Source organism: Salmo salar, chromosome 22 (assembly GCF_965601325.2).
Source record: "Salmo salar chromosome 22, fSalSal1, whole genome shotgun sequence".
NCBI classification, from domain to species: Eukaryota; Metazoa; Chordata; class Actinopteri; order Salmoniformes; family Salmonidae; genus Salmo; species Salmo salar.
This window is the reverse complement of record NC_138312.1, coordinates 10,242,325-10,269,128: the sequence shown is the minus strand read 5'-3', so window position 1 is coordinate 10,269,128 and position 26,804 is coordinate 10,242,325. Positions and strand designations below refer to the sequence as shown.

Genomic DNA, 26,804 nt, shown 5'->3' with positions numbered 1-26,804 from the left:
AACACAAAGGCAACCTGCCTAAATGACTACAGACCCGTAGCACTCACGTCCGTAGCCATGAAGTGCTTTAAAAGGCTGGTAATGGCTCACATCAACACCATTATCCCAGAAACCCTAGACCAACTCCAATTTGCATACCGCCCAAACAGATCCACAGATGATGCAATCTCTATTGCACTCCACACTGCCCTTTCCCACCTGGACAAAAGGAACACCTATGTGAGAATGCTATTCATTGACTACAGCTCAGCGTTCAACACCATAGTACTCTCAAAGCTAATCACTAAGCTAAGGAACCTGGGACTAAACACCTCCCTCTGCAACTGGATCCTGGATATTCTGATGGGTGGTGAGGGTAGGTAGCAACACATCTGCCACGCTGATCCTCAACACTGGAGCTCCCCAGGGGTGCGTGCTCAGTCCCCTCCTGTACTCCCTGTTCACCCAGGACTGCATGGCCAGGCACGAGTCCAACACCATCATTAAGTTTGCAGATGACACAACAGTGGTAGGCCTGATCACCGAAAACGACGAGACAGCCTATAGGGAGGAGGTCAGAGATCTGGCCGGGTGGAGCCAGAATAACAACCTATCTCTCAACATAACCAAGACAAAGGAGATGATTGTGGACTACAGTAAAAGAAGCATCGAGCACGTCCCCATTCTCATCGACATGGCTGTAGTGGAGCAGGTTGAGAGCTTCAAATTCCTTGGTGTCCACATCAACAACAAACTAGAATGGTCCAAACACAACCAAGACAGTCGTGAAGAGGGCACGACAAAGCCTATTCTCCCTCAGGAAACTAAAAAGATTTGGCATGGGTCCTGAGATCCTCAAAAGGTTCTACAGCTGCAACATCGAGAGCATCCTGACCGGTTGCATCTGCCTAGTACGGCAATTGCTCGGCCTCTGACCGCAAGGCACTTCAGAGGGTAGTGCGTACGGCCCAGTACATCACTGGGGCATCCAGGACCTCTACACCAGGCGGTGTCAGAGGAAGGCCCTAAAAATTGTCAAAGACCTCAGCCACCCCAGTCATAGACTGTTCTCTCTACTACCGCATGGCAAGCGGTACCGGAGTGCCAAGTCTAGGACAAAAAGGCTTCTCAATAGTTTTTACCCCCAAGCCATAAGACTCCTGAACAGTTAACCAATGGTTACCTGGACTATTTGCATTGTGTGCCCCCCAACCCCTCTTTTACGCTGCTGCTACTCTCTGTTTATCTTATATGCATAGTCACTTTAACTATACGTCCATGTACATACTACCTCAATTGGCCGACCATCCAGTGCTCCCGCACATTGGCTAACTGGGCTATCTGCATTGTGTCCCACCACCTGCCAACCCCTCTTTTTACGCTACTGCTACTCTCTGTTCATCCTATGTGCATAGTCACTTTAACCATTCCAACATGTACATACTACCTCAATAAGCCTGACTAACCGGTGTCTGTATATAGCCTCGCTACTCTTATTTTCAAATGTCTTTTTACTGTTGTTTTATTTCTTTACTTACCTACACACACACACAAACACACACACACACACCTTTTTTTCGCACTATTGGTTAGAGCCTGTAAGTAAGCATTTCACTGTAAGGTCTACACCTGTTGTATTCGGTGCACGTGACAAATACACTTTGATTTGATTTGAGTTTGTTTGGTTGTTGGTTTGTTTTTTTGTAACTTAGCAAGTAGGCTCCTGCCTGGCCAGGGAGCATGCATGCTTGCTAACTAACGTTAAGTGAGCCAACCAATCATCAATCAAGAAGCACTACACAAATTGCTGACAATTTGCCCTGCTACAGTGGCTGGCTAGCCACATACTGTAGGTATAGCAGTCATTGCATTACAAGCTACAGTGCCTTCAGAAAGTATCCACACCCCTTGACTTTTCAAACATTTTGTTGTGTTACAGCCTGAATTTGAAATTGATGACATTTAGATATTGAGTCACTGGCCTAAGTACAATACTCTATAATGTCAAAGTGTTTAAGGATTTAGAAATATTTACAGTTGAAGTCGTAAGTTTACATACACTTAGGTTGGGGTCATTAAAACTCGTTTTTCAACCAGTCCACAAATTTCTTGTGAACAAACTATAGTTTTGGCAAGTAATTTTTCCAACAATTGTTTACAGACAGAATATTTCATTTATAATTCACTGTATCACAATTCCAGTACGTCAGACGTTTACATACACTAAGTTGACTGTGCCTTTTAAACAGCTTGGAAAATTCCAGAAAATGATGTCATGGCTCTAGAAGCTTCTGATAGGCAAATTGACATAATTTAAGTCAATTGGAGGTGTACCTGTGGCTGTATTTCAAGGCCTACCTTCAAACTCAGTGCTTGTTTGCTTGACATCATGGGAAAATCAAAAGAAATCAGCCTAGACCTCTGAAAAAAAATTGTAGACCTCCACAAGTCTGGTTCATCCTTGGGAGCAATTTCCAAACGCCTGAAGGTACCATGTTCATCTGTACAAACAATAGTACACAAGTATAAACACCATGGGACCACGCAGCCGTCATACCGCTCAGGAAGGAGACGCGTTCTGTCTCCTAGAGATGAACGTACTTTGATGCGAAAAGTGCAAATCAATCCCAGAACAACAGCAAAGGAGGTTGTGAAGATGCTGGAGGAAGCAGGTACAAAAGTATATATATCCACAGTAAAACGAGTCCTATATCGACATAACCTGAAAGCCCGCTCAGCAAGGAAGAAGCCCCTGCTCCAAAACCGCCATAAAAAAGCCAGACTACGGTTTGCAACTGCACATGGGGACTAAGGTTGTACTTTTTGGAGAAATGTCATCTGGTCTGATGACCATCATTATGTTTGGAGGAAAAAGGGGGAGGCTTGCAAGCCGAAGAACACCATCTCAACTGTGAAGCACAGGGGTGGCAGCATCATGTTGTGGGGGTGCTTTTCTGCGGGAGGGACTGGTGCACTACACTAAATAGATGGCATCATGAGGAGGAAAATTATGTGGATATATTGAAGCAATATCTCAAGACATCAGTCAGGAAGTTAAAGCTTGGTCACAAATGGGTCTTCCAAATGAACAATGACCCCAAGCATACTTCCAAAGTTGTGGCAAAATGGTTTAAGGACAACAAAGTCAAGGTATTGGAGTGGCCATCACAAAGCCCTGACCTCAATCCTATAGAAAATTTGTGGGCAGCACTGAAAAAGCATGTGCGAGCAAGGAGGCCTACAAACCTAACTCAGTTACACCAGCTCTGTCAGGAGGAATGGGCCAAAATTCACCCAACTTATTGTGGAAAGCTTGTGGAAGGCTACCCGAAACATTTGACCCAAGTTAAACAATTTAAAGGCAATGCTACCAAATACTAATTGAGTGTATGTAAACTTCTGACCCACTGGGAATGTGATGAAAGAAATAAAAGCTGAAATAAATCATTCTCTCTACTGTTATTCTGACATTTCACCTTTTTAAAATAAATTGGTGATCCTAACTGACCTGAAACAGGGATTTTTTTTACTAGGATTAAATGTCAGGAATTGTGAAAAACTGAGTTTAAATGTATTTGGCTAAGGTGTATGTAAACTTCTGACTTCAACTGTACAAATTAATACAAAATGAACAGCTGAAATGTCTTGAGTCAATAAGTATTCAACACCCATTGTTATTGCAAGCCTAAATAAGTTCAGGAGTAAAAATGTGCTTAACAAGTCTCATAATTAGTTGCAATAGTCTTTAACATGATTTTTGAATGACTTCCTTATCTCTGTACCCCACATATACAGGTATCTGTAAGGTCCCTCAGTCGAGCAGGAAGTTTCAAACACAGATTCAACTACAAAAAACAGGGATGTTTTCCAATGCCTCGCAAAGAAGGGCACCTATTGGTAGATTGGTTAAATTAAAAAAAGCATTGCATATCCCTTTGAGAATGGTGAAGTTAATAATCACACTTTGGATGGTGTATGAATACACCCAGTCACTTCAACGATACAGGCGTCCTTCCTAACTCAGTTGCCGGAGAGGATGGTGTTGGTTGCATCATATTATGGTTATGCTTGTCATTGACAAGGACCAAGGAGTAAAAATAAATGGAATAGAGCTAAGCACAAGCAAAATCCTAGAGGAAAACCTGGTTCTGTCACATTCGTCGTAAGAAGGAGTTGAAGTGGACCAAGTGGACCAAGCGCAGCGTAGTAAGTGTTCATGATTACTTTATTCATAAACACACTCAAACAAAATAACGAAAACGAAAAGGCACAGTTCCGTCAGGCACAGACACTAAACAGAAAACAACCTCCCACTAACACAGGAAGAAAACAGGCTGCCTAAGTATGATTCCCAATCAGAGAAAACAATAGACAGCTGCCTCTGATTGGGAACCACACTGGCCCAAAAACAAAGAAACAGAAAACATAGATTTTCCCACGCGAGTCACACCCTGACCTAACCAAACATAGAGAATAATAAGGATCTCTACAGTCAGCGCGTTACAGTAACCCCCCCCCCCCAAAGGTGCGGACTCCGGCCGCAAACCTGAACCTATAGGGGAGGGTCCGGGTGGGCATCTCCTCTTGGTGGAGGCTCCGGTGCGGTATGCAGATCCCCCTTCGCTTTGGGCTCCCCCCACTTTCGTGGAATCGGACCATGGATCGTCGCCGGAGGCTCCTGACCCTGGATCGTTGCCGGAGAAACCGTATCGTAGATCATTGCCGGAGGCTCTGGACTGGGAACCCCCGCTGGAGGCCCCCCGAACTGCCGACCCCCGCTGGAGGCTCCGGACTGCAGACCGTCGCTGGAGGCTCCGGACTGCGGACCGTCACTGGAGGCTCCGGACTGCGGACCGTCACTGGAGGCTCCGCACCATGGATCATCACTGGAGGCTCCGTGCCATGGATCATCACTACAGGCTCCGGGCCATGGATTATCACTGGAGGCTTCGTATGTGGAGCCGGAACAGGTCTCACCGGACTGGGGAGACACACTGGAAGCCGGGTGTGTAGAGCAGGCACAGGGCGTACCAGACTGGAGAGACGCACTGGAGGTCTGGAGCATAGGGCTGCCACAACCCGTCCTGGCTGGATGCTCACTTTAGCCTGGCAAATGCGGGGCGCTGGCACAGGACGAACTGGGCTGTGAAGGTGCACTGGCGACACAGTGCGTTGAGCAGGCGCAGGATATCCTGGACTGAGAAGACGCACCGGAGACCAGGAGCGCTGAGCCGGCACAATCCGTCCTGGCTGAATGCTCACTTTAGCCCGGCAAATGCGGGGAGCCGGCAACGAGCGCACTGGGCTGTGAATGCGCACCGGAGATACGGTGCGCATCACCGCATAACACGGTGCCTGATTGGTCACATGCTCCCCACGATAAGTACGGGGAGATGGTTCAGGTCTCAACCCTGACTCTGCCAATCTCCCCATGTGCCCCCCCAAAAAAAAATTGGGAGCTGCCTCTCGGGCTTCCGTTGTTGTGCTACCTGCTCATATCGTCGCCGTTCATCTCTTGCTGCCTCCATCTGCTCCCTTGAACGGCGATATTCCCCAATCCGCGTCCAGGGTCCTTTGCCGTCCAGGATCTCCTCCCATGTCCAACTATCCTGGCCACGCTGCTTGGTCCGTTTTTGGTGGGAGGTTCTGTCACGTTCGTCATATGTGGTAGTTGAAGTGGACCAAGGCGCAGCGTGGTAAGTGTTCATGATTACTTTATTCATAAACACACTCAAACAAAATAACGAAAACACACAGTTCCGTCAGGCACAGACACTAAACAGAAAACAACCTCCCACAAACACAGGAAGAAAACAGGCTGCCTAAGTATGATTCCCAATCAGAGACAACAACAGACAGCTGCCTCTGATTGGGAACCACACTCCGCCCAAAAACAAAGAAAACATAGATTTTCCCACCTGAGTCACACATTTACATTTACGTCATTTAGCAGACGCTCTTATCCAGAGCGACTTACAGTAGTGAATGCATACATTTCATACAATTTCATTTCATGCATTTTTTGTTGTTGTTGTACTGCCCCCCCGTGGTAATCGAACCCACAACCCTGGCATTGCACACACCATGCTCTACTAACTGAGCCACAGGGACGGCTCAGCCTGACCTAACCAAACATAGAGAATAATAAGGATCTCTACGGTCAGGGCATGACAGGTTCAGTCTGCATTCCAACAGACACTGGGAGACAAATTCACTTTCAGCATGACAATAACCTATAACCAAGGCCAAATATACACTGGAGTTGATTCCAAGACAACATTGCATGTTCCTGAGTGGCCTAGTTACAGGTTTGACTTAAATCCGCTTGAAAATCTTTGGCAAGACTTGAAATGACTGTGTAGCAATGATCAACAACAAACTTGACAGAGCTTGAGGAATTTTGAGAAGAATAATGTGCAAATACTGCACAATCCAGGTGTGCAAATCTCTTAGAGACTTATCCAGAAGACTCACAGCTGTATCGCTGCCAAAGGTGTTTCTAAAATGTAATGACTGAGGAGTGTAGATACCTATGTACAGTAAATTAGATATTCCTGTATTTAGTTTTTACGTTGTCATTATTGCGCACTGTGTTATACGGGTAAGAAAAAAACATGTATTTAATACATTTTGAATTTAGGCTGTAACACAACAAAATGTGGAATAAATCAAGGGGTATGAATACTATCTGAAGGCACTGTAGCTAGGAAGATGGAGTTTGTTCTCATTTCTGCTGTCGAGTCTCTGACGTGACTCTGCTGTACTGTAGGTAGCTAGCTAATGTTAGCGCACTAGTTAGCTAGCAAGTGAAGTGACAAGAATTTTAGCCAGCTTGTGTAACAACCAACAGAGAGGAAGAGGCAGCTAATTGTCCCTGCTACTCTATAGCTGGCTAGCCAAGTGGGTATGTAGCAGTTATGGCATTACTACTAAGGCAGACTGAGGCCAATATTATTGTTCTGTCATCATCGACATAATGGTACTACTTCACAGTCAGAAAAGTAGTGGGGGATACGTTAATATCAGAAATTAACCACACTGCCGCAACCAGAAACTCTGGCTTTTTAGCGACAAACAGTCGTTTCAGAGGGAATTCTCACAAACAAAATGTTGCAATCCATTTTTTTAAAAGCACATTAACACACCCCCGACTGTGTGTTGCTAGGTAATTACCGCGCACCTCAGCGGTTGAAGTCACTTGGCCTCCAGCCTTCCCACACCACTGAGTTGTGTGGCAATACCCTGGCAATGCACATTCTGGATTGTGTTAATGCTTACGTAGTGAAGTGTGTCCAGTTATTACTATGAAATCGGGGCACCAGCCTGTTATTGGACAAAATTTGTCTTTTAAGAAGACCTGACTTATGCGTTAGTTCAACAATAACCTGGTAATATAATTGGTTTATCTGAAGGTATGAGTTCTTTACCAGTCAATTTGAGCTCACTTCTTCCAGAGTAAGAAGACAACACAATTCCATTATACATCAGTTATTCACAAAGTAAACAAAATATTTACAAACATAATGAGAATGATCATGGAAAAGGGTAAGGAACAGGGTGAAAGATACGAAGTAAAGACCTCGATATATCAGAATATTAAGATGTCATACTCAGTGAATGAGCAAAGTCTGTTGCTCAGGCCACATAGAAAAGAACAAAGGGGAAGATGGCTGTGTATCCTTTCTTGTTCTGAGTTTCCTTGTGATTGTTTCTCTTCTTGTCTCCTCAGGATTGTGTTCCTGGTTGCTCTGTATTTTGGCAAATTCCTTGAGTTGCGGCGGCTGTGCTCTGACAGTCTTCTTCTTTCCTTGGAGAAGGTTAGGTTAGGCGTCTGCATACGTAGGTTCGGTTTGCTCCTAGCAGAGCTCGGTTAGGTGGAGTGAATATCTGTGCTCACATACTCCCTTAAAATACCTACACTTGGAAAACAAGAAGCAACAATATTACTGTTTTTCCCTTTTGAGATAGCAAAAGTACACCACCTCAAAATAGTCTGAATTAATCTAACATAACTCAAGAAATGTGAAATTCATGTTTGACATTTTGGCAGATGTCTTAGTCTCACAATTTTACATCTAACTAATATGTTTGGTGCAGTATTTCGCAAGTGAAGAAATGCACATGAAAACTAGTTGTCTGTTGTTAAATAACAACAAACACTTAATTGAAGACTCTCTACTGTTGACCAATCACTGACGAAGCGGCGTATACTTCGGCTACCGAACTTCGACTAGCCTCAAGAAAACTTACAAAACAAACAGAAATGTACAAAAACATACACAAACATCACAAAATATAGTCATAATATATGAACAAACTTGTTTCTGTCACACGACTGATCTGTTTCACCTGTCTTTGTGCTTGTCTCCACCCCCCTCGAGGTGTCGCCCATCTTCCCCATTATCCCCAGTGTATTTATACCTGTGTTCTCTGTTTGTCTGTTGCCAATTAGTTTTGTTTTGTCAAGCCTACCAGCATTTTTCCCGTGCTCCTGTCTTTCTCTAGTTCCTGTTTTGTAGTGTTCTCGGTTTTGACCATTCTGCCTGCCCTGACCTTGAGCCTGCTTGCCGTTCTGTACCTTGTCACACCACCCTGGATTACTGACCTCTGCCTGCCCTGACCCTGAGCTTGCCTGCTGTTCTGTACCCTTCGGACTCTGCTCTGGATTACTGACCTCTGCCTGCTCTTGACCAGTCATTTGTCTGCCCCCAGTCATTGTAATAAACCTTTGTTACTTCGAAACTGTCTGCATCTGGGTCTTCTCCTTAGCCTTGACAGTTTTGACTGGGAAGCACACAGTAAGCTTAAGTGTGCTAGTGTTTAGGCAATTACTAGCTCTCTAAAGTCTTATGTCTTTTTCTGGGACTAAGGGGGCTTTCACATCGAATTGGTTTGGAGTGGTTTTTCTGAACTCTGGTGCATTTATCACCTTCATTCAGTTTGTTTGGACTGGTATGAACAATATCTAAACAACGCACCGTGGTTCACTCAAAAAGAGAACGCAATCCGGACAAACCACAGGAAAAGAACCAGAGTCGCTCAGTATTATTGGTTGTTTGACCAATGCTCGCAGAATCATAACTTCATATCTTAGAAACATTCTGTGAGTAGAAGAACATTTATGAGTGCATCCGATGAAGATCAGGGGAGATGGGTACCTTGGATATAGGCTACTGATATAACCTATTCATGTCGCAGTTAGAAAAGGGAAAGGGAGAGGGGGATACCTAGTCAGTTGTACAACTGAATGCCTTCAACTGAAATGTGTCTTCCGCATTTAACCCAACCCCCCTGAATCAGAGAGGTGCCGGGGGCTGCCTTAATAGACATCCACGTCTTCGGCGCCCGGAGAACAGTGCCTTGCTCAGGGGCAGAATTACATATTTTTACCTTGTCAGAGGTAAATGCCCTACCACAAGTTGTTGAAAGACCAAAGCAAAAGTAATATGAAGATTCGGACACACAAGTCCCAATTCCTGTACTGAATAGGTACTTTCTCCCTAAAATGTACATTACCCCCTGGGTACTATTTCCCTAAAGATACTTTCTCTCCCTTGAGAAGTAGCTGAGCCAGGAGGGGGACAGAGAGGAGGATAAGAGAGGTCCAGGGATAGATAGAGAGCTTTTCTAGTCCAGGTAGGTCACATGGTATCTTCACCTAGGTGTGAAGGGTTATTTTTTATGACCCATTGTCTTGCAGGTAGAGAAAATCTTCAGGGAGAAGACCTAAAGTTGGGTAAAGTCAATTCAACATAATGTTTTACATCATTCAACATATGACATTAAAACAACACACCGCTACATTACTAACATTTTAATCACCCCCTGTATTTTTTGTCAGCCATGGCAATACGGCGAAATATGATACTGTATATTGACATGCAGTTGTTTTTCAGTAAACAGGTCAGACTGCCAGACACATACAGTATACAGTCTATATTATAATAGTCTACTGTTAATATGCCCAACTCAGCCCCTGTCACTAGTTCTCACTACAGTGTCTGCTAACGTACAGTACAGTAAAAGCTTCATTACTCCACCTGTTTGATACGTCAGGATCTAGGATCTCCTCCAGTAGTATGTCACAACTGGATGGCACGGCTGCTGTCTTGTCAGTACAGCTTTTCATAAATACACATGGAAAACACGTTTTCCTGACTGTCAAAATAACTCTCAAATCCCGTTCAAAAGATGAAAACTGCGTACAAAGCCATTCTTAACTTTAAACTCCACTGTCTGTTTTAGTCATATCTTAGCGTAGAAAGACAAGTACAGCAGGTGTTTGTACGTTTCGCATCATCAAATGTTGAATAGGAGCTTTTCGATTTCACAGTGACATTTTTGTGAAAATGTATAGTAAGAAGTTACTTAATGGTTGACAATTGGAGAATAGTCATTCTGCCATTACTATCCATTTACAAACATTCCTATCTACAACAAACCACAATGTTAACCTACAATTACCACAGGCCTAAGAGGAGAATGCAAAGATCACTGGTAATGTAATAAAGATAGGGGGGCATTGTGTCCAAGTTTTGTACTGATTAGTACTGTTTAGGAACACCCAGTGCACGGATAATGAGAAAAGTACCTCATAAAACTGCATTCACTATAAAAGCCTTCAAAGTAGTCTCTTAATTATTGTGATGACTTAGAGAGGCTGTGGCCGCCCCTCACTTTATTCCTCTGAGAGAGGGTGGTGGCAGGTTGTATGGTTGAGTGGTCTTCAGGGCCGAATGGACAGATGCAGGACTGAGGGACCCAGTGATTTGATCTGGGGATCAACTATCGCCTCCTGTCAGGGAGTGCCTCTCGTCCTCCCGGGACAGCCCTTGGGGCCACTTCCAACCTGTCACTGTGTCTTAGACACTATTGATGAGGGAGAGAGGGACGCTCGGGTTATATGTTTATTTCATATGGATAAATGCTCTCTGTGTGACTTCAGTGTAATCAGTGTGTGGCTTCATTAGTGAAACAAAACAAGCAAACAAACAATCTAAAGAAAGAAATTATATTTAACTCTGATCTGATTGATGTGCTGATTGCAGTTATACCAGCATTGACTGTCGGTAATGACGCTCAGAAGGGGATCTATGGCAGCCATGTCTTAAAGGGGGCTGAATGCACCAATTCTGTATGTGTTTTTCTAGTGCTCATTTTGGTCTTGGGGGTGTGGTTCGATTTGGGTGTATTATGTTCCCATATCGTACCGTGGCAGTTACTGTTGTTTGTCCTTCTGGAGTAGCAACAACATAGCCACTACCTCTTCTTCAAAGTAGTCCAAATTAATCTAAGATTAATCAAGAAATCTGTTATTAAGTTTGAAGTTTTTACCGAGGAGATTTCCGAGGAGCGCAATTTTACATCTAGCTAAGGTGTTTGGTGCAGTATTTCTCAAGTTAAAAAAGTGCATATCTGGGAGTATTTCATAGCGAATCATGTTACAAAACAGGTCGTGGCAGCACACACAATTCTCTCTAATGTTTTTTTTCTATTGTGGCAGTTGGGATGCAAGTGCGTATCGTCTCAATTCTCATTTTGCCCAAAACAGTGGCAAACTCGAGTGATCACTATTAAACACATCAACAAGTGGCCACTCCATAAAGGGTTTAGGGGCCAAGTGTTCTTTCAACAGAACATTGGCGACGTGTTGTCTTAAGTAAACAAGTCTAAGGAGCTGCGTAATGGGGGCAGGTTTGTCTCACTGTCAGTTTCTGCAATACGATTGTATAGAGTTCAAACAGCATGGGCAAGTGGGCATGATTGTAATCCAAACCCAACCCTTGTGTAAATCGTGACGACCTCAGTTACATAAATCTTACAAAACTGACTTTATGACCAATATTATCCTACTTGCACTTTTTAGCACATTTTTCCAGTGGAATAAATGTTTCTGACTAATATCAATGCCACATAGGCCATTTTTAACAAGATACGTTTTTTTGCGTTCAGTTGCTCATTAAGAATTACTTCTGTTGAAACAACCTGGAAACATTTTGAAATTTTTGGTCGGTTTGTCCAGGAACAATATAGTGGAATATTTTACTCTAAAAATAGTATTATTTCTGTGGCATAAGACAAAATGCTCCCACATTAACACAAGGAGGTATGATAATCACTTTGCTGAGATTGGAAACGAGCAAGATGGATTAGCAGTTTGCTTCAGCCTTCCTCTACAGGTTTCCAGCCCATTGAGCTCAGCAGGAATGCACTAATATTCAGCATATAGGGAAGGTTGGGGGGAAAATACCCACAGATTATTATTTAATTCAGGTTTTTACAATATCGTGGACCCTCGGTCTCATATTCCGCTCAGCAAAATTAGTGTTAGTGTTTAAACAAGATCTATTTTTATGGTAGGATATCAATGATCACTCTGCTTTTCTTTGACCACACACGCACACGCACACGCACACACACACTGGGCGAGAACATCTGGATGTTCCTCTACATCTTTTATGTGTTACATCATCATATGTTGCAGCACCCCATAGCAGCTGAGTCGCCACAAAATTATTACACAGATTGTCCAGGGAAATTTACTGCTGGCAGCTGTGGAGCTATCCCCTCATAGCCTCTTTACTCATAGACACACACAAACACATACAACACACACTGCTGGCCAGTACATTCGGAATAGTCTCCAGATCTGTGGGAAAGCAGCGGCTGGATGCTGTTTCACCCTCATCTCTCCTGAGGAAGGGTGTCTCTCTCCTAGTTCATTAAATCAGTCGAGAACAGTCAGGAAATGGGTTCGCCGTATCATTGGCTGAGTGCGTTATGATACTTTTTGTGGTCTTTTGTAAGCTAACATTCTCTTTATAAGGACTTATGCACAGTTGATATGTTGGTTATGCAGTAGGATTGCTCAGGCAGAAATGACTTGATGCAATTGCAATATCTTCAGCTACATTTCATAAATATGCTCATACAAAAATACTTTCAAAATATTGTGATCAACTTTTTCCCATCCACAAATATCTACACAACAGGAAACAAGCTTGTCAGAGCAGCTTGGGAGTGAGGTCATCATCAATGGACTCAACTCAGCATGGGGGCATCGCTTGTGACAAGCAAGAACAAAACATGACATTGTTTTCAGTCCCCCTCGCTAAGCCACATCAAATGACTCCATGGGTCTCAGAAGAACCCCAGGTGCCCCGGGACCCACATATCAGGCCAGTGGTGTGTGTAGGCACACGGTGGGAGAGCAGTGAATAAAGGCCCTTGAGGCATCGTAACAAACTAGTCCGTTGCATTGCATCCAAGCAAAGTGAACCATAGTGTTCCCAAAAAGTTATTGGTTCTCCTGGTTAAGATAAATTGTATTTCATTGCTTTTGAGCACAACCTAGAAATTATTCCTTGATTTCTCAAGCGGGCACATTATACACATATTGTATGTCAACACACATAATTGTGCATACAGTATGTATGCACACTATATTGTACTATTTTACTGTTATAGAAGGTATAGAGGTTAATAAACAGGCATGTATTTCCCAGCTCTGTTGTCTGTGTGAACAGAAAGCCACCTCGCTGGTATAGCAGCCCTCATGCAGTATTTAGAGTCAATGAATGTCCACTTGTTCTAAGGGGAGGGGGTGAAGCAGACAGCCATTTTGCAGTAATTCCAGGGCTATACTTACATACTATAAGACATTATGAGTCTGGGTTGGATGCTGTTACCTGAGTTTAGTGCGTATGCTGCTTGCAGCTCTTTCCAAAGTGTCCTAGAACTTTATTTTACAGTATTTTCCTAGTATTCAATAGGAAACTGTGGTATCAAATGGCGCCTAGTTGCACTTGTTTTATTGAATTTATTGAAGAATGAATAAATAGATTAACTGTAATTACCATTCCACCATTTCATTTCTTAGTACACTGAACAAAAATATAAATGGAACATGTAAAGTTCTGGTTTCATGAGCTGAATAAAAGATCCCAGAAACTTTCCATATGCACAAAAAGCTTATTCTTCTCAAATGTACTTCACAAATTTGTTTACATCCCTGTTAGTGAGCATTTTATCCTTTGTCAAAATAATCCTTTTACCTGACAGGTGTGACATATCAATAAGCTGATTAAACAGCACGATCATTACACAGGTGTATCTTGTGCTGCGGACAGTAAAATGCCACTCTGAAATGTGCAGTTTTGTCACACAACACAATGCCACAGATGACTTAAGTTTTGAGGGAGCATGCAATTGGCATGCTGACTGCAGGAATATCCACCAGAGCTGTTGCCAGAGAATTGAATGTCCATTTCTCTACCATAAGCCACCTCCAACATCGATTTAGAGAATTTGGCAGTGCGTCCAACCGGCCTCACAACCGCAGACCATGTGTAACCACGGCAGCCCAGGACCTCGAAATTTGAGGGTGCTGAGGAGTATTTCTGTCTGTAATAAAGCCCTTTTGTGGGCAAAAACTCATTCTGATTGGCTGGCCAGGGGAAAACTGACAATTGTTTGGTCCAGTGACACTCATTTAGGCTGTTGGCGGGATACTGTATAGTGAAAAAGGACCTGACCTGAAAACCTCCATATACACCTGCCAAAATCAGCATATTGTTTTGTTTATTTGAAACTTGTTCTTGCTCGTCCCAAGCAATTCCCTCATGCAGAGTTTAGTCTATTGATGATGACCTCACTCCCAAGCTGCTCTGACAAGCTTGTTTCCTATTGTGTGAAACTGTGTACGCGACCAATACAATTTTGATACACAAGTGATATTATCTGACAGAAATATTTGTGGTTTTTCTAAATAAGATGTTAATGTTGATAGTAAATTATGACTTCCAAATTATGTTTGTACAGTCCTGGTGTATACTTACACTGATATATATATATATATATATATATATATATATATATATATATATATATATATATATATATATATATATATATATATATATATATATATATATATATATATATGAAAATAAGGTATTGACACACTTTGAAACTTATTGGACAGCATTGTTCTTCTGTAAACATCATTGGACTAGTTCCATTTAAGTAAAAAGTCAATAACACTCAGTAGATTTAAGCATATGATTAAATCAGGGTTAGAGTTACTTAATAAGGCAGCTCAGACAGGATAAACAGCTAAGCTGGATGTTCCAGTTGTTGTGGGCTTTTGGACACAGCTTTCCTCACGGGCTGTTAACCCTGTTCATTTTGTGCACTGAGTAAACGACGTGCCTAAATGTGTCTGACTGCACAATCCATTTCCACAGCACACAGGCAAATCATGCATAATTGTGTGTGCGATGAACGTGCCTGACCCAAGAGGTGAAGGGAGGGGGGAGGGGAAGAACAAAGGGATTGAGAGAGATGAGGGTGTGTGAAAACATGCCTGTGATAAAAAAAAACTATTATGCTGTCCAGTTTTAAAAATGCCAAGCTTATCATTTCTCATCGCTCCCTTTACATTTCACACATACTGCTGAGGCAGAGCAAAGTATCTTTAAATGGTACATAGGATGAGACAGGGAGGAGGGGGGAGAGAAGGAGGAGGAGGAAGAGGGGGGAGGGATTGTTGTTGCGTCTGCTGCTACTGTCATTCTGCTGCTGCGCGCTTCAGCGGCAGGAGGCTCTGCTGAAGGGAGGAGTAGAAAACGGAGCCAGGGAGAACGAGAGAGAGAGAGGACAGGGAAAGAAAGGAGAGAAAAGAAGGGAGAGTCTGTCATGAGGACAGAGAGGGGGAAGGAGGAGAGGAAAATAATTATAATCTGTCTGAAAAAAGGACCAAAGATCCAAGAACTGTGTTTTGGTTGCCTTTTTCTGTTTTCTCTTGACAAGGACAAGGGGACCGAGAGGAATACAATTTTTTCTCCTTGGTGATGCTTTTCTTAATGCTCTCATGCAGGAGGCATGCTCAGAAGTAGTGTGAAAGGAGGCAGAGAAGGAGATTTAAAGATGGAACGGGCGGAAAGTACGAAAACGTACGGCCAAGCCGAGGGCAAAGCTGTTGGCATGGCAGCCAAGAGGGGCAAGTCGGGGATGCCCCAGAGTGCCCAGCGAGGGGAACTGAGGGTGTACCGTGCAGGTAGCTCTGAAGGGCGGCTGCCTGTGTCCTCCAACCTCCGCAAGCAGAGGTCCCTGACCAACCTGGCCGTGCTCACCGATGCAGAGAAGAAGATGCACCTCTACGAGCCCAAGTGGTGTGATGACATGGCCAAGCCTGGAGCAGGGCATCTCAAGACGGGCAAGCCCAAGCTGGCAGGAGGGGGTGGCAGTGGCGGAGGAGGGGGCGCGCCACTCTCACGCAACCTCTCCAAGTCAGAGCACTCTCTCTTCCAGGGCAAACCCAAACCCTTCAGCCCACTGGCGGCTCCTTCTGGCCTGGTCAGACCCGGTCAGAGCCGGATCCCTAGAGGTCCCTATGCAGAGGTGAAACCCCTGAGTAAGGCCCCTGAGGATGGCAAATCTGATGATGAGATCCTCTCCAGCAAGGCCAAGGCTGTCAACAAGAAGCAGGTGGCGGGAGCTTCTGGGGAGGCAGGGGCCAAGGGCCAAGGGGATGGGAGCCAGTCCTTCCTCAAGGTGGATCCAGAGCTGGTAGTGACTGTCCTTGGTGACCTGGAGCAGCTTCTCTTCAGCCAGATGCTGGGTGAGTAAAACCAAGCAGAACCTTTTCCCTGCCTGTCGAGCCTGTTGCTTTCTACAGCACAACAAATAGAAACGCCCCTCTCTGCTCACTGTCTCCTCTCGATGCCTCGCACAGTCAACACGCCCCCTTACTACAGCTGTCGCTAACACCTGCTTGCTGCTGCAGACTTCATTGTCCCTGAATGGAGCTAATCTGGCCCAGCATCGATTCAGAAAAAGCCTCTACGGTTTTTACACCGTCTCTCAGAGTTCACATTGCATGCATTTGAAAAGCTTTCTCTTGAATGCTGCCCCAGCTTTTGCGTTTTGATTTAAAGTTGTTTCCACATTATTGTGAAGCAGGGGTTGGGATCACACGACGGGTGGTGGTGGACAATACCTCCATTGTTTGCAATGCATTTAGGTTATTGTTTTTAATATCCTACTGGCTACTCTATCTCTGGCATGTGAAGCATGATGTCATGGATTGTGTGTATAAGGTTGTTTCCTATAGCACTAGGGCTGGGAATTGCCAGCAAATTGATACTTGGGAGTAAAAGTATTGATATAATATCGTCCAAGTAATATTGCAATATTTAACTGTGTTGATTTTTCCCCCATCACTATATAGCACTGGCTGTTCAATGGTATGAAAGAAAAAAATTAAACCCAGGTCTAGTCAGTGACCTGCTGATCTCTATTCCATCTCAGCTAGTCTGCTGCAGTGGGTCTACTAACAAGCTATGCCCTTAGTGATTGTGTGGCCCTCTGTTTGCTCCATGCAGGGATATCTGTGAATAGTTCCAGAAAATAGGAGCTGGGAAATAAACCAAGCCATATTTAATTCATTTTCAGCCCACTGTGAGACACATATTTAGCCTCCTCCCAGCCCCATTCATCCGTGGCCATTGACAGATGGTGCCCACACTGTCTGCTATGGGAAAGAAAATGGCCATGGCTGGGCCCTCTCTCTCTCTCTCTCTCTCTCTCTCTCTCCCCCTCTCCTGTAGGTATCTCAGTAGAACGACAACCTCTTTGTTTACAACCAGGTGGATAGAGATGATATACTGTGGAGATATAATTGACTAAACACAGCACATTTTGAACAGGATATCTCTCTTTTTCTGATACATACAGTACCACGTAATTTTTCTGTCAGGTTTTATACTGACCAGTGATATAGGTTGATCCCTGGATTGCCTACTGTGCTTTTTTTATTGGCCTCTGGCTATGCATGTCATTATCCCAACTGAGTGCATTAGATTAGTGTGTTGGGTTAATTGGCTTTGACATTGATCAGAAACAACAGCACGGATTAGGACCAAGAACCAAATATCCCGCCCAAACCTTGTCTTTCTCTGACAGTCATACATGGCTGGCATATATCCCACTGTACTTCAGTTTGTGCATCAGCTGCTGAATCGGTGACCTCAATTTCAATTGTGTCCAACCCCTGCTCTATTAAATTGCCAATTTCAAGTCCCATACCCTCACTATGGTTTCATACAACGCTCATTTTGGGGGTCTGTTTCTCTGCAGGCCCCTGAAAGGGTCAGCTCTTCTCTGGTCCACTCTAACAAAAACATGTTGAGATGGACGGTAATTGAAGATGGGACTGGATGGTTTGAGATTATTAGGCCACTACTTTGACTGTATCTGGCGGTTGCTCCCAGGGGGTTCAAGGCTAATGACAGTGAGCTCTGCCCTGAATCATAGAGCCTAGAGACTGATTTAAACAACACAGCTCTGTCACAAATATTCTTATGTTGTTTAGAATCTGTTCATTGATATACTATTTTAATAGCGAAAGGTTTTATGAACAAGCCAGTCAATGAGCATTCCAGCTAGTCACATAGAGGTAGCCTATGTTTTGTTGACATACCAGCTAGCTAAGTTAGAGACATATTTTGTTAATGGACACATTTGTACTGATCTCATTTGTTCTCCGTGCCTTATTAGTTTATACGGACGGGACGTCGAACCCTCGTGTTCGTCAGGCTTAGAGACAAGTAAACAGTGTCAGTCAACAATCCCATTCTGAACATTGACAGTCCATTGTTTGTGTGTATGTGTGTTTACTAATGATCGGGGAAAATTGATACAGTTACATATTGCAATATTATTTTGGGACAATATTATATAGATACTTTGACTCCAAGTATCAATTTAAAAAAATATATTTTAAAAAGTACCTTTGCTATGAAGCGTTAGCTAGAGCTAGTCGGCAGTACCTCCGCCAAAACTCTGGTATTTTTCATCCTATAGCTTGTTCTCCATATTCTTTTTAAATAGTGAGCCAACATGTTTTCATCACTTTTATTTCCATGACTGATCAAATCGAATTTTTTCATGCTCTCTCTTGTCTCTCTGCAGCAGACATATACTGAGCAGTATGTTTGGAACATCAAATCGAAGTAAAATTGCAGTGTCAAATGGTAATATAGAAAGAATCGTAAGAATCACAATACATATTGTATCATATCGCGAGGTCCCGGGCAATTCCCAGCTCTGGTGTTTACATAATTGCAATTTTTTTTTTTTTATATATATATATTTTTATTTCACCTTTATTTAACCAGGTAGACTAGTTGAGAACAAGTTCTCATTTACAACTGCGACCTGGCCAAGATAAATCAAAGCAGTGCGACACAAACAACATCACATGGAATAAACAAGCATACAGTCAATAACACAATTGAAAAAAAGAAAGTCTACATACAGTGTGCGCAAATGGCATGAGGAGGTAAGGCAATAAATAGGCCATAGTAGCGAAGTAATTACAATTTAGCAAATTAACACTGGAGTGATAGATGTGCAGATGATGTGCAAGTAGAAATACTGATGTGCAAGAGAGCAGAAAAGTAAATGAAAACAATATGGGGATGAGGTAGGTAGATTGGATGGGCTATTTACAGATGGGCTATGTACAGCTGCAGTGATCGGTTAGCTGCTCAGATAGCTGATGTTTAAAGTTAGTGAGGAAAATATAAGTGTCCAGCTTCAGCAATTTTTGCAATTCGTTCCAGTCATTAGCAGCAGAGAACTGGAAGGAAAGGCAGCCAAATGAGGTGTTGGTTTTGGGGACAACCAGTGAGAAATACCTGCTGGAGCGCGTGCTACGGGTGGGTCTTGTTATTTTGACCAGTGAGCTGAGATAAGGCAGAGATTTACCTAGGAAAGACTTGTGGATGACCTAGAGCCAGTGGGTCTGGCGACGAATATGTAGCGAGGTCCAGCTGACGAGAGCATACAGGTCGCAGTGGTAGGTAGTGTATGGGGCTTTGGTGACAAAACGGATGGATGTGATAGACTGCATCCAGTTTGCTGAGTGGAGTGTTGGAGGCTATTTTGTAAATGACATCACCGAAGTCGAGGATCTGTAGGATGGTCCGTTTTACGAGGGTATGTTTGGCGGCGTGAGTGAAGAAGGCTTTGTTGCAAAATAGGAAGCCAATTCTAGATTTAATTTTGGATTGGAGATGTTTAATATGAGTCTGGAAGGAGAGTTTACAGTCTAGCCAGACACCAAGGTATTTGTAGTTGTCCACATATTCTAAGTCGGAACCGTCCAGAGTAGTGATGCTAGTCGGGCGGGCGGGTGCGGGCAGCAAACGGTTGAAAAGCATGCATTTAGTTTTACTAGCATTTAAGAACAGTTAGAGGCCACGGAAGGAGTGTTGTATGGCATTGAAGCTCGTCTGGAGGTTTGTTAACACAGTGTCTAAAGAAGGGCCAGATGTGTACAGAATGGTATCGTCTGCGTAGAGGTAGATCAGGGAATCACCCGCAGCAAGAGCGACATCGTTGATATATACAGAGAAAAGAGTCAGCCCGAGAATTGAACCCTGTGGTACCACCATAGAGGCTGCCAGAGGTCCGGACAACAGGCCCTCCGATTTGACATATTGAACTCTGTCTGAGAAGTAGTTGGTGAACCAGGCGAGGCAGTCATTTGAGAAACCAAGGCTGTTGAGTCTGCCGATAAGAATACGGTGATTGACAAGAGTTGAAAGCCTTGGTCAGGTCGATGAAAACGGCTGCACAGTACTGTCTTTTATCGATGCCGTTTATGATATTGTTTAGGACCTTGAGCGTGGCTGAGGTGCACCCGTGACCAGCTCGGAAACCGGATTGCACAGCGAAGAAGGTACGGTGGGATTCGAAATGGTCAGTGATCTGTTTATTAACTCGGCTTTCGAAGACTTTAGAAAGGCAGGGCAGGATGGATATAGGTCTGTAAAAGTTTGGGTCTAGAGTGTCACCCCCTTTGAAGAGGGGGATGACCGCGGCAGCTTTCCAATCTTTAGGGATCTCAGATGATACGAAAGAGAGGTTGAACAGACTGGCAATAGGGGCTGCAACAATGGCGGACGATAATTTTAGAGAGGGTCCAGATTGTCTAGCCCAGCTGATTTGTAGGGATCCAGATTTTGCAGCTCTTTCAGAACATCTGCTATCTGGATTTGGGTGAAGGAGAGGCTGGGGAGGCTTGGGCAAGTATCTGCGGGGGGTGCGGAGCAGTTGGCCGGGGTTCGAGTAGCCAGGAGGAAAGCATGGCCAGCCGTAGAGAAATGCTTATTGAAATTCTCGATTATCGTGGATTTATCATGGTGACAGTGTTACCTAGCCTCAGTGCAATGGGCAGCTGGGAGGAGGTGCTCTTATTTTCCATGGACTGTACAGTATCCCAAAACATTTTGGAGTTAGAGCTACAGGATGCAAATTTCTGTTTGAAAAAGCTAGCCTTTGCTTTCCTGACTGACTGCGTGTATTGGTTCCTGACTTCCCTGAAAGTTGCATATCTATTTGATGCTAGTGCAGTCCGCCACAGGATGTTTTTGTGCTGGTTGTGGGCAGTCAGGCGTGGAGTGAACCAAGTGCTATATCTGTTCTTAGTTCTACATTTTTTGAAAGGGGCATGCTTATTTAAGATGGTGAGGAAATTACTTTTAAAGAACGACCAGGCATCCTCGACTGACTGGATGAGGTCAATATCCTTCCAGGATACCCGGGCCAGGTCGATTAGAAAGGCTTGCTCGCAGAAGTGTTTAAGGGAGCGTTTGACAGTGATAAGGGGTGGTCGTTTGACCGCGGACCCATAGCGGATGCAGGCAATGAGGCAGTGATTGCTGAGATCCTGATTGAACTCAGCAGAGGTGTATTTGGAGGGCAAGTTTGTCAGGATAATATCTATGAGGGTGCCCATGTTTACAGATTTAGGGTTGTACCTGGTGGGTACCTTGATAATTTGTGTGACATTGAGGGCATCTAGCATACAGTGAGGGAAAAAAGTATTTGATCCCCTGCTGATTTTGTACATTTGCCCACTGACAAAGAAATGATCAGTCTATAATTTTAATGGTAGGTTTATTTGAACAGTAAGAGACAGAAAAACAACAAAAAAATACATAAAACGCATGTCAAAAATGTTATAAATTGATTTGCATTTTAATGAGGGAAATAAGTATTTGACCCCTCTGCAAAGCATGACTTAGTACTTGGTGGCAAAACCCTTGTTGGCAATCACAGAGGTCAGACGTTTCTTGTAGTTGGCCACCAGGTTTGCACACATCTCAGGAGGGATTTTATCCCACTCCTCTTTGCAGATCTTCTCCAAGTCATTAAGGTTTCGAGGCTGACGTTTGGCAACTCGAACCTTCAGCTCCCTCCACAGATTTTCTATGGGATTAAGGTCTGGAGACTGGCTCGGCCACTCCAGGACCTTAATGTGCTTCTTCCCGAGCTACTCCTTTGTTGCCTTGGTCGTGTGTTTTGGGTCATTCTCATGCTGGAATACCCATTCACGACCCATTTTCAATGCCCTGGCTGAGCGAAGGAGGTTCTCACCCAATATTTGACGTACATGGCCCCGTCCATCGTCCCTTTGATGCGGTGAAGTTGTCCTGTCCCTTTGGCAGAAAAACACCCCCAAAGCATTATGTTTCCACCTCCATGTTTGACGGTGGGGATGGTGTTCTTGGGGTCATAGGCAGCATTCCTCCTCCTCCAGACATGGCGAGTTGAGTTGATGCCAAAGAGCTCCATTTTGGTCTCATCTGACCACAACACTTCCACCCAGTTGTCCTCTGAATCATTCAGATGTTCATTGGCAAACTTCAGATGGGCATGTATATGTGCTTTCTTGAGCAGGGGGACCTTGCGGGGGCGCTGCAGGATTTCAGTCCTTCACGGTGTAGTGTGTTACCAATTGTTTTCTTGGTGATTATGGTCCCAGCTGCCTTGAGATCATTGACAAGATCCTCCCGTGTAGTTCTGGGTTGATTCCTCACCGTTCTCATGATCATTGCCGCTCCACGAGGTGAGATCTTGCATGGAGCCCCAGGCCGAGGGAGATTGAAAGTTATTTTGTGTTTCTTCCATTTGTGAATAATCGCACCAACTGTTGTCACCTTCTCACCAAGCTGCTTGGCGTTGGTCTTGTAGCCCATTCCAGCCTTGTGTAGGTCTACAATCTTGTCCCTGACATCCTTGGAGAGCTCTTTGGTCTTGGCCATGGTGGAGAGTTTGGAATCTGATTGATTGATTGCTTCTGTGGACAGGTGTCTTTTATTCAGGTAACAAACTGAGATTAGGAGCACTCCCTTTAAGAGTGTGCTCCTAATCTCAGCTCGTTACCTGTATAAAAGACACCTGGGAGCCAGAAATCTTTCTGATTGTGAGGGGGTCAAATACTTATTTCCCTCATTAAAATGCAAATTTGTTTGTTGTTATTCTGTCTCTCACTGTTCAAATAAATCTACCATTAAAATTATAGACTGATCATTTCTTTGTAAGTGGGCAAACGTACAAAATCAGCAGGGGATCAAATACTATTTTCCCTCAGATAGTAGGAAGGCCGGGGTGTTAAGCATATCCCAGTTTAGGTCACCTAACAGAATATAGTTTGGGGGCAATCAATTCACATATGGTGTCCAGGCCACAGCTGGGAGCTGAGGGTGGTCTATAACAGGCAGCAACAGTGAGAGACTTATTTCTGGAGAGATTAATTTTTTTAATTAGAAGCTCGAACTGTTTGGGCATAGACCTGGAAAGTATGACAGAACTTTGCAGGCTATCAACTTCTCCCCCTTTGGCAGTTCTATCTTGACGGAAAATGTTGTAGTTGGGGATGGAAATCTTTTTGGTGGCCTTCCTAAGCCAGGATTCAGACAGTGGCTGACAATGACTAAATAGCTAGTTGCTAATTAGCTGGTTAGCTTCTGATGGCTGGCATCTGATGGAAGTTCTGGCAAAGGTCTAAAAAATTGCGGAGCTGTATCACATTGGGTGAGGTGGGTTGCCGGAAGGTATATTTAATTTAAAAATAAGGAAAGAGATTGAAAATAAATTGAAATATATTTTTTAAAAAGACGAATAATACAAAATGTTCACGGGAGAAACAACAAACCATGTCTGCACTGCTTCGCCATCTTGGAATCTGCGTGGTTGCGTAGGAACAATTGGTTGCGTAGGAACCACTAGAGACATTTTCTGAAATGTTCTTAATTCACATCCTCCTAGATTTATTAAGGTATAGAGATTTTAAGTGTCACATTATTTTAAAACGAGGAAATCTCAATTAAAGCATCTGCTTAATTAATTATTCATTGTTAACACACACATGCACACACACACACACCCAGACTACTTCTCTTTGTGGAACTGGGAATAAAAATCTACAGGTGATTGCCTCTGCAAATGTACATAAGGGAAACTTGACCAAAATGTCAACAAATAAATGTGCGTGTTTGCAGGAGTAATTCTCATTGACGAACAGTAGGCCTGACAGACAGCCCATTTAGGGGGTAGTTAGCTAATTGTCTGTGAGTACCAAGGCTCAACCCACGGCCACCTGACAATGTAGCTCTGTTTAGCTTTCATTTGGCTGTGTCACTTCACCGATTGCTTTCAAAATAGAAAATGACAATGTATACTGTACGATTACCTGTGCAAACCATCTTTTCTCCTGGACTTTACTATCGGTGAAAAGTGTGAAACGTTGTTTCAAAAGGATGGGGGTATCGTCGGAAATCGTAGACATGGTTACTAAAAGGTTTTGACCCACGTGTTAATAAAAATTGAAATACCAATGGGGATTAAACGCATTTACATGGCAACTACATGACAAGACCGAATGAAAAATGGTCTACTTATGTACAGTAAGTGTTCCCCTTCGTGGAATAGAAAAAATGATTGATGTTTGATTAGATAATGTAAACAAAGTCGCCACTCAGAAAAGAAAGCAGGCACGAAAAATCCACATATTTAAATGAATCGCAAAATGTCTGTATTCAATTGTTTTTCTGTCTCATTATACAATTGTTTATGTGCCATAATACAGTCAATATTTGTGTTTTATTCAAAAATGGTTATCTTACTCCATTATGCAGCGCTAACATTTATCAGAAATGTATTTTATTACGGAACATGCTTTTGTGCCAGTCTTTCTTTGAGAAAATGTTCCTTCCCTACGGCATGGTATCGTACAATAGCTGTCCTTATAGACGGGTTGGTTGTTTAGCAACAAAACTGACCCTTGTGCAACTATGGGGCAAAACAGACAGGTTGGCTTCGAAGATTGTTGACATGTAAACTATATTTCGTCTCCAATTTGTATTAAAAACATAAATAACACACGGACTTGTGACCCATTGAAGCACTCCCAGAGTGGTGCAGCGGTCTAAGGCACTGCATCTCAGTGCCAGAGGTGTCACTACAGTCCCTGGTTCAATTCCAGGCTGTGTCACATCCGGCCGTGATTGGAAGTCCCATAGGGCGGCACACAATTGGCCCAGCATCGTCCGGGGTAGGCTGTCATTGTAAATAAGAATTTGTTCTTAACTGACTTGCCTAGTTAAAATAAACAAAATTGTTTTTGTGATGTTCTCAGCTAACCAATCTATTGGACAGATACATTTATTCATATACTTCTGCATTCATAGTCTGCATAATGCAGCACTAACCCACTTTTAATTTGATTTATTGCTCACAACAGCATTAATGAAAAGACTGTTTTTATTCCTCAATATAGAGGCTCTTTTTGTGCGACACATCATAGGACTTTATTCTGATTTGGTGGTACAGTTGTCCTCTGGATGTCATAATAGACTTATTTATGAAGTCAGTTTGTGTAATGCGACCTCTATCCACTACCAGAACAACACAGTCCAACCCTCTCACCATAAGACAGAGCTGAAGATAGACTTTGGTTCACCCAATACATAGCCTCTATTGTACAGTATAGTGCAGCTGTAATGGACGAGAATGCGGAGGGAACCTCAATAGCAATCGGCAATTGTCTATATTCAACTGTATTGTAAAATGGCCGTACAGTGTAATGGGGGATGGAGAAGGAGTGCATGTTAACACAACTAAGGGAGATGGAATTCGACTAGTTCGCAATGGCAGATTGAGTATGAATGCGTATTCCTTCAATAGCCATGTCCACGAGGAGAGCAGGGCAGGGTAGTAAGCATAGCTCTGGGTTACTACGACGACAACAAGAGAACTAGCAGATGAGGCGGATGCAGCATACATGTCTTTCTGCAGTAATTAGATGTGAACTGTGCAAGCCCACCATGACTGTGACAATAGGCTGCATACACTGCCATAGAATAGCAGTCAAATACTGTAGGTACAGTGCCTTCAGAAAGTATTCAAAACCTTTGGCTTTTCCATATTTTGTTGTGTTACAGCCTGAATGTAAAATATATTAAATAGAGATTTTTTTTTGTCACTGGCGAACAAACAATAGCCCATGATGTCAAAGTGGAATGATGTTTTTCCAAAATTTTACAAATGAATTAAAAATGAAAAGCTGAAATGTCTTGGGTCAATAAGTATTCAACACCTTTGTTATGGCAAGCCTAGATAAGTTCAGCAGTAAAAATGTGCTTAACAAGTCCCATAATAAGTTGCATGGACTCACTCTGTGTTTAACACGATTTTTGAATGACTACCTCTGTACCCCCACACATACAATTATCTGTAAGGTCCCTCAGTCGAGCAGTGAATTTCAAAGACAGATTCAACCACAAAGACCAGGGAGGTTTCAAGAAGGGCACCTATTGGTAGATGGGTAAAAATAAAGAAAAGCAGACATTGTATATCCCTTTGAGCATGGTAAAGTGTTTAATTACATTTTGGATGGTGTATCAATATACCCAGTCACTGCAAAGATACAGGCATTCTTCCTAACTCAGTTGTCGAAGAGGAAGGAAACCGCT

General features: G+C 43.4%; 1 protein-coding gene across 10 annotated transcripts in view; it reads left to right on the top strand.

Annotated features, from left to right (window-relative positions):
- The window catches only part of LOC106582711 (neuron navigator 1), a 119,650-nt gene that overhangs the window by 13,503 nt on the left and 79,343 nt on the right, over positions 1-26,804 (top strand). For 2 of the 10 annotated variants that reach the window (XM_045705736.2, XM_082967357.1), the window contains exon 1: positions 15,399-16,600. The exons of 6 other annotated variants lie outside the window; for them this stretch is intronic. In XM_045705736.2, coding sequence (XP_045561692.1) covers positions 15,862-16,600 — 739 coding nt within the window. In that variant the 5' untranslated portion in view covers positions 15,399-15,861. Of the gene's footprint in view, positions 1-15,396; positions 16,601-26,804 lie in introns of those variants that run through there. 2 more of the 10 variants (XM_082967358.1, XM_082967360.1) reach the window with 2 other exon arrangements.